The 15,188-nt window shown below is 38.7% G+C and overlaps 1 protein-coding gene across 2 annotated transcripts; it reads right to left on the reverse strand.

Annotated features, from left to right (window-relative positions):
• Positions 1 to 10,570: 10,570 nt before the first annotated feature.
• On the reverse strand, positions 10,571 to 15,077 carry tspy (testis specific protein Y-linked). Of its 2 annotated transcripts, none has more exons than XM_081349349.1 (7): positions 13,852 to 15,072; positions 13,257 to 13,334; positions 13,049 to 13,160; positions 12,803 to 12,957; positions 12,634 to 12,710; positions 12,382 to 12,527; positions 10,571 to 12,245 (listed from the first exon to the last, which is right to left on the reverse strand). In XM_081349349.1, exons 1-7 carry the CDS (start codon positions 14,707 to 14,709, stop codon positions 12,079 to 12,081), a joined length of 1,593 nt encoding a protein of 530 aa, XP_081205475.1. In that variant the 5' UTR covers positions 14,710 to 15,072; the 3' UTR covers positions 10,571 to 12,078. The 2 variants fall into 2 exon arrangements, with proteins under 2 accessions (XP_081205475.1, XP_081205474.1); XM_081349348.1 differs by having other exon boundaries at positions 10,577 to 12,245; positions 12,382 to 12,530; positions 13,852 to 15,077.
• Positions 15,078 to 15,188: the final 111 nt, after the last annotated feature.

A 15,188-nucleotide genomic window follows, 5' to 3' on the forward strand; every position in this document is an offset into this window, starting at 1 on the left:
AGTGTTGAAAGTGTGCGCGGTGGCAGGTGTTTGGTTTATTCGGCCGGTGAAGTGTCACGGTCCAGCCCCCTCAGCACTGCTCCCAGCGAACCAAGGGCAGGAAAACATGAACATATCAATGCAGATAGTAGTATACAACAGTGTATTTGAACATTAGGCTATTTAAAAACTTAAATATTAAACGTAATATTTGTCTAATGATGGCAAGGGACTTTTTATTCCAGCAAATATTTCTCAAAGTAGGCTCATTTCTGTATTGGCTCACACCCAAGGGATAATCACCCACAAATGAAAATTCTGTCATCATTTACTCACCCTCGTGTCATTTCAAACCCGCAAGTCTTTCGTTCATCTTCGGAACACAAATGAAAATCTTTTTGATGAAATCTGAGAGCTTTCTGTCCCTCCATTGACAGCACCGCAACTACTTTGACGCTTCAAAAAGTTAATAAAGAGATCGTAAAACTAATCCATATGAATTAAATAAAAATTTTCTGAAAAGACTTGATTGCTTTATATGATGATGAACAGATTTAATTGAACCCCAACTGAAATCAAAATTGACCCTATTTACTTTGTTAGCGCATATTACTAGTCTTGTGGTGAACAATTAAAGGAGCTGTATGTAAGAAATCTATTTCAATTAATCATAAAATTGCCCTGATGTGTCACTAGACATTAAGAAATCATGTTCATTTCAAATACTTATATCACTGACAACAGTAGTATGGCTAGGATATTGTCATTTAAAAAGTGGACTTGCAGCCCTCAACTGATGTTGATGTTGTCATTTTGTGTTTTGGCCTGAGCGCCTCCCTCCACCTATCTACCAATCACGAAGTCAGTAGTGTTTCGGGATCCGGGTTGCCAGCTTTGCTCTAACCTAACCTACCCTAACTCTAGTCGGATAAAAATGTCTAACGTTACTAAATCAAAAAGACCTCGTTATAATTCAGAAATTCGTTGTAACAAAGTCCGAAATAAAACCAGAATTTGTATAGGAGATGCTTTTGAAAGATGGAGGCGGGCAGGCGGCTGAAAACGGAGAAGAATTTGAACACAGACGCCAACGTTGCTAGTTTTCTCCTAGACAGGTAAGATTCATCTATGCTTGGCTAACTTGTACTGGATGTCAATGGACATTTCATATATGACAGTCGAACAAAGTTATGCGTGTTCAAGCAACGTAACGTTAGCTCACATGGACGTAGGCTATGCATTTGCAATGCATTATAGGCAGGGTCCGAAATTAACACCCGCCAAGCGCCAAATGCGGGTAGATTTTCCGTTTGGCGAGTATATCTCAAAAGGCTATCCGCCACAGTGGCGGGTGAATGTTCATACCAAAATAATAAAATTGTCAGCGCGCACGCGCTCTTCTGCCTCCGAGCAGAGAGAGAGAGAGAGAGAGTGCGCGCGAGTGAATGAGCCCCGGCCGCGTGCGCGCACTCACTATTCAGAGCGGACAAGCGTCAAGCTTTCCTGTACTTTTTGACAGAGCTTCTTTGCAGCTCAAGTCGGCGGTGGTGTGTACGTACAGTTAACGCTCTATCTGTTGACGGCGCTGAGGAAAAAGGATATGTGAAGCTGCCGCCACTGGAAGAAGCGGTCGCCCCAAAAAAGCCGTGCAGAGCGTCTTCAGCACTCGCGGATCGTGCATACTCCGCCGCTGGCCAGGCTGCTTCTGCTTTAAGTTACATTTTGGCCGTTCTTTTCTCGATAAAATTAGTTTTCTCATAGCGTTTGCAACGCAATACTCGTTCCCTTATCTCTCATGGAACCGAGGTTACGTAAGTAACTTAACCGAGGACGTTCTGCCTTCCCTTCCACATGAGTCAGGAAACAAAACTGACAAAAAAAAAAATAATAATTATTTTACCCCAATGATAGTAATATTTCATATATTTTGATCAATATATATAGTTTTTTTATTTTTTTATTATACATTTCAAATTTTGCTCTGGACAATTTTTTACGTTTGTATTCAACATAATTTGCCTACCTTATAATCTCAATTAAAAGTACTTGAATGAATGTATATGTGACAAAAAAAAAAGGCTGTTTATTATTTTGGCCGGTAAAAAATATGCTTGGCTGGTGGATTTTTTCATCTACCAGTCCCCGTGGCAGGTGAGCCAAAAAGTTAATTTCGGACCCTGATTATAGGAGCCCGTTTCTCTGTCATTATGCTGAGACGCTGATGAAAACATTAGCACGCCCATTATGGCAATTTGAAACGTAATTGAGACAAGCCTAACTTTACCTCAGAAAAAATTATTCGTCATTCGTTCTTCACGTATATCGTGGACTAAGTTACACATGCTGCAAGTTGACCTGTATGACCATTGCTAATGTAATTTATTAGTTACTCTAACAATATTTTCTGATGGGACTGAAAACAACCCTGTGATAGCCATTGGTGACATTGAATTTGTCCCGTGTTATAATTTCTGTGGCAAATGTTTATTCTGTTTTTAGTCTATAATATGACAAAAACTTTAGCACTTGTAAATCGAGGTTTTTTTTTCGTATTGAAAAATAAGGAAGTATTATTTTGTTGTTTAAGTCTATATGTTTTTTTTGTTGTTTTACTATTATCCTTTTTTTTTCCTCAGATTTTTTTTGAATTGTAATTGTATTTATATGTTCAAAATAAAGAAATCAAATCAAATTAAATATCAAATCAAAAACGCTTATCTCTTCAGCTATTATGGCCCCAGCACCTCAACAATTAATACATTTTTTAAATAAGTAATTACTCATCAAAATATCTCTCATAAAGCATAAACACAATTAACAGAAAAAAAAAACTTACTGTGTACGTCTCGTCATCACTTGCCATTGGAAGCTCATTGAAGCAGCCTACGTTTCTGCTGAATCCTGCAGCTTATCTGGCAACCTCGAGTCAGGGGGGAGGGGGAGGGGATACACGGCTCTACAGTATTTTTAAAGTGATTGCAGTACCAGTTTTGGCCACAATCCTACATACGGTACCTTTAATCCGTGCAAGTTAATACACTGAAAAAGTTTTTTTGCCGTCGTAATCTTTAATCAAAGTCTGAAAAGTTTCTTCCGGTCTGGAATGGCGTTCCTTCTTTGATGATGTAGGTTTGACGGCTTGGTTTGGGAAACGCTTAACCACTCCCTTCAAACCGTTAGTCTGCTATGAGCAGAGGTGGAGAGGAGGAGCGCTAGAGTAAAACCCTGCCCTCAGTTCAATATTCCGTTTCACTGGGAAATGCGTCACAACACTGGAGAAAAGTCGTTTGAAACTTCCGGTTCACGCGGACTTTAAACATTGATCAGCGAACAAAAAGAAGCTCAACCGAACCTGCTTGACGTGTGAGAACAAACCTCATTGGTTCTTGCGGAAGCTCAAACATGCTACGTAACACACGAGAATGAACCTCATTGGTTCTCACACGTCAAGCGAACATGCTTGAGCTTCCGTGTGAGTTGATGAATGTTTAAATGTGAATAAAAGCTTCAATTCAATCTCCTCACCATATAAAGCGACCGAGTCTCTTCAGAAAATTTGACATAACCGCTCAATTAATATGGATTAGTTTTACGATCTCTTTATGAACTTTTTAAAGTGTCAAAGTAGTAGTTGCGTAGCTGTCAACGGAGGGACAGAAAGAACTCAGATTTCATCAAAAAGATGAGTGAAAGTCTTATGAGTCTGGAACAACATGAGGGAGAGTAATTAATGACAGAAATGTCATTTTTAGGGGAACTATCTCTTTAAGTCTGGGTTACAAAAAACTACTGAACATTTCCTCTGTTATTACCCAGGAAAAAAAGATATAGTTTACTGAACACACGGTAACCAATAGTGGGGCACGTTGTAACATTATTTAGGGTAAATTGTCACAAGCTTTTTAAGGACAATTTAAAATCCCTCTGAAGTGCCTTGAAACACAGTATTGTTCAGAGTGTTGACATAATTTCCACTGAAACAGGAAGACAGGGTTGAACATATCGATCAGCTCCTCCCCTTTTAGAAAAATAGCCAATAGCGTTTGGTTTATATAACCGTTGAACTCAGTAAAGCCGCAGTTTCCTCCTAATCTCTAACCCTTTCTCCTCCTAATATCTCCTTCATCTCGCTTTAAAATATATAATTCTGTGCAGAATTCAAGGATCCGATACGTTTTGTGGTATGCGCCGACTCGCGCATATGATTCCGTATGCATTTTTATAAGATATAAAACACGTGACAACTTGCCACAGTCTGACATTGATCATGAGACCAGTTTCATTGTTTATTTGTTTATCCATTAGCTATTGCATATTTAATAAAGTTATAATTAAAATATATATATTAGAGCTTTATTGACTTCTTAAATCTTAATTTTAAGATGTTTTTTTTTTTTTTTTTACAAATTGTACCAATAACAATTCATTGCACTGCTGAAAATGTTCAAAAGCGCCAGCAGTTCAGCACTGTCTACTTGGTATGAAATCTATGAGGTCTGTCCTGTCCATCTTTCTGGCCTCTTTACTAACTGCTGTAAACAGAGTGAAAGACAGTCGTCAAGCGTTGTGTAGGAGACCCACTGCAGTGCATTTGTAGCGGCTCCATTTGTCCCACCAGAAAGTCTTCTGAAATTCCCAAAGTTCTTTTGCATCGTGCTGTGTGACTCACGACGACGGGGACGAAACACAACAGAGGGGGTGGGTTGGGTGAAAGGACGTTCTCTTGAACAAAAAAACTTGCGACTCGGTATTTTAGACACAAAAGGCTTTTGGTGTGCGTTTTTATCTAGGGCCTCCGACACACACATCAGGACGCCAGTGCTTAGTCTAAATGTACAAATGTTGTATATTGCCTTTATATATAATTCAAAAGTCAGTGGAAGGGCGTGTAAAAAGTTTTACCGTTTCCTTTTCAGCTGATTAAAAAAGACGCTCTGCTTTTCATGACATCACACAATGTGCCCTTTTCTTATACTGCTGCGGATGTGGAGGTGGTTTCTTGTCTTTCTCTCTCTTTGTGGGAGGCATCCTTTATTCTCCTCTGAGAGGAAGTGACTCAAGTCGGCTTTAAGTTCAGGTTTCCGTGTGATTTCACCCACAATGCACCGAGCCCCACCAGCTCCACTATCTTCCATTCAGCCCCTCACTCTCCCACGTCAGAGACACTTTACACACAGTCCAGAGTTTTACAACCGTCTACGCAAACCAGTGAATCAACTAAGTTTAATTGGCTAATAAGGTTATTTGTTAAACCTCGCACTGGTGAGAATATGGTGAAGGAACAACATGGTGTGGCATGAAAAAGAATAAGACATAAGAATAAGAAAAAAACGTTCTTATATTCTAATTCACATGTGACCTTTGTGTCTTGAATGAACATGCTGTTGCAATGGCAACTCAAAAGTTGATGAATGTCACAGCTATATTTTTCCCTTTGTTACTAACTTTGACAGGTCTTTTGAGTGACCGTCTCATGTTTGTGAAAGCACTGAATTTGAACCCTATCCTTTGTGTGGAAGAGCGCATGATTTATCCTCCTTTAAAGTTTCATTTATTTGATTTAAATATGCATTGTTAAGATTGAAAAAGGCTTTATTTAAATCTTAAAGCTCTCAAATGCATTTGGTCTACAAAAAGCGTCACGTTTTCATCAGTAAAGATAGTATATGGTCAGCAAGTCAGTGGGGTTTTGTATTTGGGAAATGATTGTCTTCCTTTCACTGGAGTGTATAAACAGGGATTTACGGGCTCAAAGAGAGAGTTACAACAACAAATTTATCATCGTGAGTTTGTGGCGCTCATCAATCCAGGCCGCTCTTCTATGAAGCACCGCAGGCTATGTGTCAGTGCATGTTTTGGGTTGGGGAGGGATTCATTTTTAAAGTAGACTACTGGGTCAATAAGGTATAAGAGTCTCCACAACAAATGAAGGAAATAAATGTAGTTCTTAGAGATGGACTATTTGTACATGTTGGTTTCATATGGTTTATTATTTTCAAAAAAGTTTCTCAGAGATTTTTTTCAAGCAACTACAAATATCATTAGCCTGGGTTTCCCCATGCTGCCTTGCACACAGCGCGATTTTATTCACGCTGCTAGGCAGCCTGGACACCATGGACCAGATTTTCCCCTCAAAAAGGGAACCAATCACAAAACGGGGAGGGAACAGGCAAGCAGCAAGACGATGACGACGTCTATGCGACACACCGAAGGAGTTTGTTTATATCTATGGATCCAACATGGCATCAGACGCGAAGTTACCTTTCGATGCAGCCTTAGATAGTGTTCTAAGTAGTTTAGAACGCAAGTTTATTTCGTCTTCTTCCTCGTCGAATTTCTGTCGCTCTACATACGTCATCTGGTATAATTGAAACGATTGGCTATGAGCTACGTACAGGCGCATTTGATAGACATTCGTAGCGCCCAATAAACGGCTTTGGGCATTCGTAAACCACGCCTCAAATACCAGAAAATGAACATGTGGTTCCCAGACCACGTCTCAATGAGAAGAGGTCTGACGTTAGCCAGGCTAAAATATCATATGAATTCACAAATATCATTAAGTTTTTGGGGAGTCAACCCACATGGTATTATACAACCTGAACTGACCTTGCCTTGTCATAAAAAGGTCAAATCATCTGTTTTTTATTGAAGAGAATTATTGACCTTGGCACACAGTTTTGCGGATCTGCTGGGGTCCTCTGCGTGATGTCATTTCCTTTTCTTTTTTTTAATGCTTGTTAGACCATGATTTGGCTGACAAAGTTTTCAGTTAATAAGCTGCAGTTTTGTTTAAGTATTATTCTTTGCTATTAGAATAGTTGTATCACCCTGACATGTTTTACTTTATGATACACTGTAAAAAAAAAAAAAATTGCCTTAAATTTTATAATTAAGTATAATTAACTTGATTTATTTAATTGTTAAGATGTTTTATTTCAACTTAAATGACATTAAACTGACTTGAAAAAACTACTACTAAAAAAAGTTGCTTATAAGAGAATAGAATATACTTATAATAGAAAATTGCTTAACTTATTTTGATGAGTTAAAGCAATTTAAAAAATATAGGTTGTCATAACTTATAGATCATATCATTTTTTACACTGTACAAAACAAAAATTAATTTTAATTCAGAAATGAAAATATGCTTATTCGAATTATTAGAGCTCTGCAGTGATGACATATTTTGTAAGCCAACCCAAAAGTTCGCATCACACTGGTTCCCTCGACTTATTGGCTTTTGGATTATTGCAGAAAATAAGCTCTGTGACCAATAAAAGTTTAAGATTCTTACATGTCTTGTTCATAATGATAATCTTCTCATATTAACACAAATTTTAAAGTGACTGCAATCGCAAGAAGTAAAAAGCTAAACGTATAGGCTATAAATGAACTATAGCACACGGTCGCATGACTTCTAATCTTTATTTAAAAACACTTTTCCTGAAAGTTTGAATAGTTTGCAAGAGTGCGCTTATAAACACAACGAGGCTGTGTGAAAGCAGAGTTTACCTGTTCGGTTTGAGGACATTTAATGTCTCCAATGAGCTCTAGTCCCATTTAGCCACTTTTTCAAGACAAAAATCACACGTATTATGTATATAGTATTATGATATTTTACGCTGCAGAATAAAACATGAAAATATCATGAGCTTGTGTTCACCACAGACCCTGTTTCAGGCATTTAACCAAAAACCCATTGACTTCAGGAAGATGTAATCTAACTCATTTCCCGGTTTTGGCTTATAAAAAGCCATAATCTCGGCACCCGTCTGTTGTATTTTAATGTATTTTCATGTCATTAATGTCATGTCACTGACCCTAGAACCATTTAACTCCATTAAAGGAAAATGTGTCATTTCCTCAGAACAGTTCTCTCCACCTCCAATAGATTCCCGCACGAGGGGCAGCCCTAGCTAACCTCCAAAATGCAGAGAAAAGGAAAGCACACCAGGAGCCATGGAAAAGTTAAAAAGCTGGAGGGGTGTGGGAGCGTACAATACATCTGTCTTAGGAGATAAATCTGTCAGCACCTTAGCTGCAGCCCACGGGATGCCCAGGATGGATGAGCGTATAAGCGCCCTGCCTCATCAAAGATGGATGCAGTGCCATGAGATTTTGGGATGATAAAAGTCCCACTGAGGTGCCTTTTCCCTTTTTCCCCAGTGCATTTCAGTTTCATCTTGATTGCAAACGCAATCGCCCGAGGCGTGATGTTCTTCTAAGAATGGGTAATGGGCAATTTATACACAAAAGCAGAGAAACATGCGCACACACTTTGTTTAGTCAAAAAGGATGTTTTTGATGAAATAACAGAATGCACAGAATACTCATATGTCGCCACAGAGTGAGTCAAAACACATATTGGAGAGCAGACGGGTGGAAAGAGTGCAGGGGACGCCTGAAGGCTGCGACTCCTGCTGCCACTGATGATCTTTCAGATAAAAACCATTTATCTGCTCGCCAGGGCTGTCAGAGGCCCTGCTAATTAGCTTTACCATTCATCTCTCTCTTTCTTTCCTTCTGTCTTTCTCGCACTCTTTCCATTCCCTCACTCCATCACACTCCGTCTCTGTCTCCTTCACTCGTTGACCTTCTATATTCAGTTCTGCCTGTTACATCTGAATATTTTAAGGCACTTTTTAACCTGCAAGTTATGTGACAGATGATTTTATATCAATTTATATTGATCTATTTTAATCTAATGGTCTGGAATTATGGATACTTTTTTCTGAAGTTGTAAGAGAGACTAATATAGGATTTTTTAATTTTTTATTGTAAAGGGTAAAAATTGTTTAAATCAAGATATTTGTTCCTCATATTCTCCTGACTAAAACAGCGACCTGAGTTATAACTTATGAGCAAGAGTCAAAGCTCCCATGATCAACAACATGGAAATAATGTATATAATTAATTCATGATTTGAATGTAAATGGTATTGAGATTCACTGCACCTACAATAAACACACAAGAAGAGTATGAATGTGGAGCATATTCAGTAAAATATCATAAAATAAAATCTTGCTTATATGTAACTTAAAATATTTTATACATACTTTTTAAATTGAATTGTAATCATTTTTTTTATAAATGATCATATATATATAATTTATTTAAAACATATTTTTTACATTTTGTTTAATTAATTTACTTATTTAAATATTTTTTAATAAATGTAAAAAATATGTTGAATATATATATATATATATATATATATATATATATATATATATATATATTCAACATATTTTTTTAATTTAACAATACATATTTAAATAATAAGTAAATTAATTAAACAAAATGTAAAAATATATATATTTAAAAAAAAATAATGAAACCTATTTTTCTTGAATACTGATAAAATATAAAATAATAAAGGGTGGGACAGTAGCTCATACTCCATGGAAATCACAATGGGGGAATTCAGGGTAATTGGGACACTTTTTGCCATTGAGATGACTGGGAAAAAGTGTCCCACTCAACCTGAATTCACCCCAACTTCCTTCAATCTAGATAAAGCGTGTGGTATCTAACAGTAGTACGGCTCCACACCCGCTGCCTGCATTTAAAAACAGGGCAGGCCTTTGCTAGTGGAATATTTATAGCATTGCATTAAGCATGAAATCAAAGGTTTTAAGTGTACCATTGCAACATCGGCACTCCTCTGTTGAGGCCTGCCCAAAAATGCCTGCCCTTGGGCTGTTTGCAGTGCAGTGCTGTTTCCATGCGAATCTAACCTTCATTACACATTGACCTCTCATGATTCAAGATCTAAGCTACTGGTTAACATGCAGCTAGGGTGACGAGGGCAAAGTAAAGTTTACCTCAGGGACCACGTATTTCCATATCTTAAAGGAAATATGCGTAGCGTTCAATCCATGCATTTCCTAAGAGATGTGTGCTGGACCTCTGAAGGTCAAATCTCAGATAAAGCGGCTGTCGACCTGTAAGAACTGTTGAATTCATCATGAAAACATGAAACGCATCAGTTCACGTGATCAAGGAAAGCACAGCTGTTTGAGCACAGGCATCTGAATGGAGATAAGAGCAGTTGACAATGACATCACTCTACGCTGCGCTCTGAGGGCTTATCTCATCGCCTTTGCAGTGCCACAGACCCCCATAACTAACCAAGAGCTTGGCTGTCTGCAGCTACTTCACATACACAAGTCAAAACAACGTCTCTATGGGGGAAAAAAAGGCTGGAATCCCAATATTTTGCACCAGAGTTGTTGTTCCATTTAAAATGAAGGATATTAATCTTGGCTATGAAATCCATAAAACAGCTTTCTTTTATTAGTCTAGCAGCTCAAAACAGAACCACTTCGGATTCAATTATTGTCTTTGCTATACTGCCCCCTTGTGGGTAGACATGAAAAACAATGTCTTGAAATGTTTTTTGTTTGTTTTTTTAAGCAGATGTTCCAGAGTAATTTACGAACACAGTTGGGTAAATATTATATAATTTCTTATTATAGTTTCCAGCTTAGCGGGATTAGAGATGAACACTAAATATGTGTGTCATCAGGACACAAAGCAGTATTAAATTGACATTTTCTGGAGAAACTAAAGAGACAGAATGCCACATTGTGAATGAAAAGACAAAAACTTTATTTGACATGGAAAACAAAAAACCAAACAAAACCAAAACATTTAAAAATTGTAGTTCTCTATAAAATTTAGCACACAAAATATAGCTTTTCTTTGATATTGTAGGTCAAATCTACCCTAATAATTCAATAACATATTATAAACCCTTCATAAGGGAAAGGATTATGTACAAACCACTGGCCTTGCAGGAAAAACAAGTACAATCCAGTATACTTACAATGAGTTAATATCTTTTCAAATTTTTAAACCGAGCTTTTACAGGTCAACACTCAAAATCAATGTAAACTAAATATGTTTAACACAGTTTCCTTATTACAGATTCCTATGACAAAGATTTTACTCTAATAACTGACTGACCAAAGTTAAGGAAAAATATATTATTGCAAAGGAGCAGAAGTACTAACAGAAAAAAAAAGATGAATATGAAAAGTCAAAAGGAACAAATGTGTACATACATATTCACTATCTTTACATTATCTAAGCATTTAACTGGACACAAAAAGTCTGAGTATTGAGTGCACACATCATGCTGTCAAAAGAAATAACACAACGAGATGGCCTTTCCAAAGATTTCGCTCATTTAAATAACATTACAGTTGTTATTCAATGCAGTGAATAAATGGTAACGTGCATGTGATGATAGTGTGTAGATATTCAACTCAATTCATAGAAATGACAAGTTGTTTAGCTGCGTATGTAAACAAGGTGAAATAAACCTACAATTACTTAAATGTTCATCAATAAACAAACAATACATAAAGGTATGTATTAAAGACAGAGGGTAAAAAGAGGAAACATCCCTGAGTTATCTAGTTTTGGTTCAGAATGAAGTGCATTTGAGAATGTTTGACCTTTTCCCTTATACTGTAGCTAAAATGTGGTGGTAGAGTTTATGAACAATAAAAAGCTAAGACTATAACAATGCCGTTCATGATGCTAGAGTGTGGATTTTTTTAAAAAAGTAGTAACAAACGACAATTAACCAAAAATATTGTAGCAATGAATGAAAAAATGTTTTTCTAACTGGTCATGATTCTGTAGCCTCCTGCAGTGAAAACGTACTTGTTGGTGACATACAATGTTACTGTATTCCATACAACAAAAGACAACAACAACCAGGACTCTAAACTAGCCAAAAACAACTAAATGAAGTGAAGTCTGTAATCCCCAACTTTAAACAGTCAATTCTGAGATAAAAGAGGTGTCTTATGGGTATCAGTAGCCCTCTCTGTGAATTCTGTTAATGCAAAGTTACGTGTAAAATCGTAAAGAAACTACGTGTTTTTGGAGTGCACACACTGAATCTGAAAATTCATCATCTCTGATGTATAGAAAGTACCATCTACAATGAAGATATGGTTAAACCATGATCATCAAGCAACATTAACACTTGTTAATTTATCCAGAAAACAATCAGTAAAATAGATCATAGAAAACTCTAATGATGCTATTCTGCATAAAAAGAAACGGAGACAACACCACACCCTAACTCTTCTCTTCATCGACATCAATGTCATCTTCTTCCTTTCCTTGCTCTCTGACCTCACAGCCACCGGAGTCACGTGACTCTTCTACTTCCTCAACATCCACTTCCTCTTCATTTCTCTCCTCATAGGAGGATTCCCCCTCATCTCTGTCATTCTCTTCTGAGCCTGGGAGAAAAATACAAGCAATCATGATTGTTTAGAAAATGAAATCAACTGGGGGGGAAATCCGCTTTTTTTATTGCTTATCATGAAACACTTTATATTACATAATGTGTGATGATTGTGAAAAGGAAAAGCTCACCTCCAACTTGGTCATCGCGTTCATCATCATCATCATCATCATCATCCTCCTGCTCCATGGTTTGGCTGTTCTGCTCTTCATCTTCGTCTGAATCTGAGATGATCACGCAGTCGTCTCCGTTATTGCTGCCCTTAGGTTTGGGAGCGCTGCTGGCATGGAAATTGGTTAAAGATAATTCAAGTTTAGGAAAACCTAAAAAGACATGTGGGAGAATCTGGAGGAGGAAATCAAATGTTTTATTCTGGCGATTACCTGCCATTCTCTCGTGGCTCCCACAGTGGAGTCAGGTAATACCTCAAAGGGTTTCTGTACAGATCTTCCTTCAGGATCTAGAGCCAAGGAGATGGAGTCAATGGGTTTTGCTGGGTTATTTTTGTTCATGTATTTTCATTTCCTATACCTAACCTCATGAGAGATGTACCTGTGCTATGTCATCCCTTCCTGGGGTGCTGTGATCACTGAACCAATGGAAGAAGCTCTGGTAGACTCCCTGTGATGTTCGACGAGGTTCTCCACTCCCGACCAGATTCTGCCCTCTGTGCCACAAAATTGGGTTTGAGAAGGACACCGGAGACCCTGAGCAAAAAAATACAGATGATAATGCATGATTATCTTATACATGCATACACTCATGAAAAGAGAGGTGCTGTGATAGTGGTCAGCTCACCTCCCATTCCAAGATGAAGTTCTTTCACTATCATTTTGTTTTGAAAGAACGGATTTCGCCGGAAATGGAAGCAGATGCGGTATCCAAGTTTGTTGTTCTTGAAAGATTCAATCTGTTTAATGATAAGCATTTTAAAAATACAAATAATGAGCCATTTTGAAAACAGGTTTAAGCCAAACAAGGGGAAAAAGGCGGGGAAATGTTTTACCTCTAAATTAGTCATGTAACTAAGAGCGTCTTCATCAGACTCGTCGATTTGCGCTGATAGATGTGGGTGATTCAGAAGCTGATTGGTTCCAAGTTAAGTGCACATTATGTAAATGAAGACATCAAACTTCTAGAAACCAGCATCATTTGGTTCAAACATTTTGATGCAAATGGAAAAACAACAACAACACGCAAGGCATATAGTCTACACATAAACATTGCTATACAAGTACCAAGTGTGATCTTTGGTGGAAATTCACCAGGCATGGTAAAGTGGACATCTAATAACATCAACTTGTGAATCTTTTGACCAATTAAATTTTTTCAGTGACTTGTTTTTGAAAGACTTTTAAAAACATTTTATAGAGACTGCAGTCAAAATAAGCTTATTTTTACAAATATATGTAAATACATATTGACAAAAATCTATATCTGTATCGGATAAATGGACGAAAGTAGGTACTGTTACTACTTATCAGACCATTAAAGATAAACACAAATGCACAAAAGTAGTTGACAGCGATAGGGCCCACAAAGGACGACCTCAGTGACTTCTGAAAGTCATTGAATAACTCGCACACTGTGTTAAAGGATACAGCAGTAACCCAGAAGCCTGGGATCGCTTGAGTGATGGCGCTGCGCTGGTCCAGGTGAGGGCGTCGCTGGCGGCTCACTTTCATCTCCAGACGTTGATGAAGACGCGCGCCCTTCTTCTCCAGAGCATCCAGACGCATCTGTACCTGCGCGAGCAACGCGACGGACTGCCGCACCTCCGGGGCCATCTTCACCGACACTATGGCACACTCACCGTCCTCGTTATCCTCGTTCTCAGAGGCGACAGACGAACTGGCCGTGGAGGAAGAGCCAGGAAGGGAGTCTTCTTCATCTTCCTCCTCCTCCTCCTCCTCATCATCATCCACAAACGATGCCTGCTCTGGATCTTCTCTGTTCTCGCGGATCAGCAGGGATGAAGAGCTGTCCGCCGCGGCTGCCTCCGTCCTTCTCTCGCTCTGAGAGCAACTTGGACGATTGGACTTGTACCTTGATTTCTCTCGGCTCGGTTTTTTGGACGAACAGGGCATTTCTTTACAGTCTTCGTCCCCGTCTCCGCCGGTCAGACTCGCGAGCGCCTCCGCTGCGGCGATGGCAGCGGAATCTGACGGCTGGCGCGCGCTCTCACCTCCGGCAGCCTGTCTCGTGCTCTCCTGTGCGGCTGCTTCATCCTGAATTACCACCTCCTTCTCTTCAATTCCTTCTGGGAGCTCAGCTCCGGGTTTTGGCTCACCATTCCCAACTTTCTCGGGTTCTGCATCTTCATGAGACTCATTTCTTGGTTCCTCGTCACTTACTTTCGCCTGCTTGAGCAGCGTGGTCTCACACTCTCCACTCGGACTTGCGGTTCTTTTCATCTGGTTAATTTCGGACGGCTTGCTGCTGTCCGAGTTTGTACTCATTATACTAGCTAGTTCTAGATTTATCCGACGTATATGATGGTTATAAAACAGATTCTAAGTGATAATTGTTAACTGTGCGGGTTTCTCCCTCGTTCGCATTACAGCACTTCCAATATCCAATTCTGCGCAAATGTCAGCAGGCCTAGATAGCTTCCCAACGCTGCATGAGGCTAGTTCATATTCTCGCTGACTATCGCACATCAATTATTTCCGTTTGATTTTGACACAGTATTCCCAACTTTCAGCTATTTCTCTCTTAAAAGTCACAATTCGCCTAAAATGTCCAGTTCTGTAGTATTTGTTTACAGTTTGCCCTTCCGTTCGCCATTTATCTGTGGCTTTACATACGCGCGACAAAACAATGCTCTGATTGGCTGAAATGCACCGCGCAAAAATCTCTCGACCAATCATAGACGTGGTATTGCAGTTGGTGACGAGCCATTTCATTGAGAACATCACTAACGCGTTGCAATTACGCA

Source organism: Scardinius erythrophthalmus, assembly GCF_964197995.2.
Source record: "Scardinius erythrophthalmus genome assembly, chromosome: 20".
In the NCBI taxonomy this organism is placed as follows: domain Eukaryota; kingdom Metazoa; phylum Chordata; class Actinopteri; order Cypriniformes; family Leuciscidae; genus Scardinius; species Scardinius erythrophthalmus.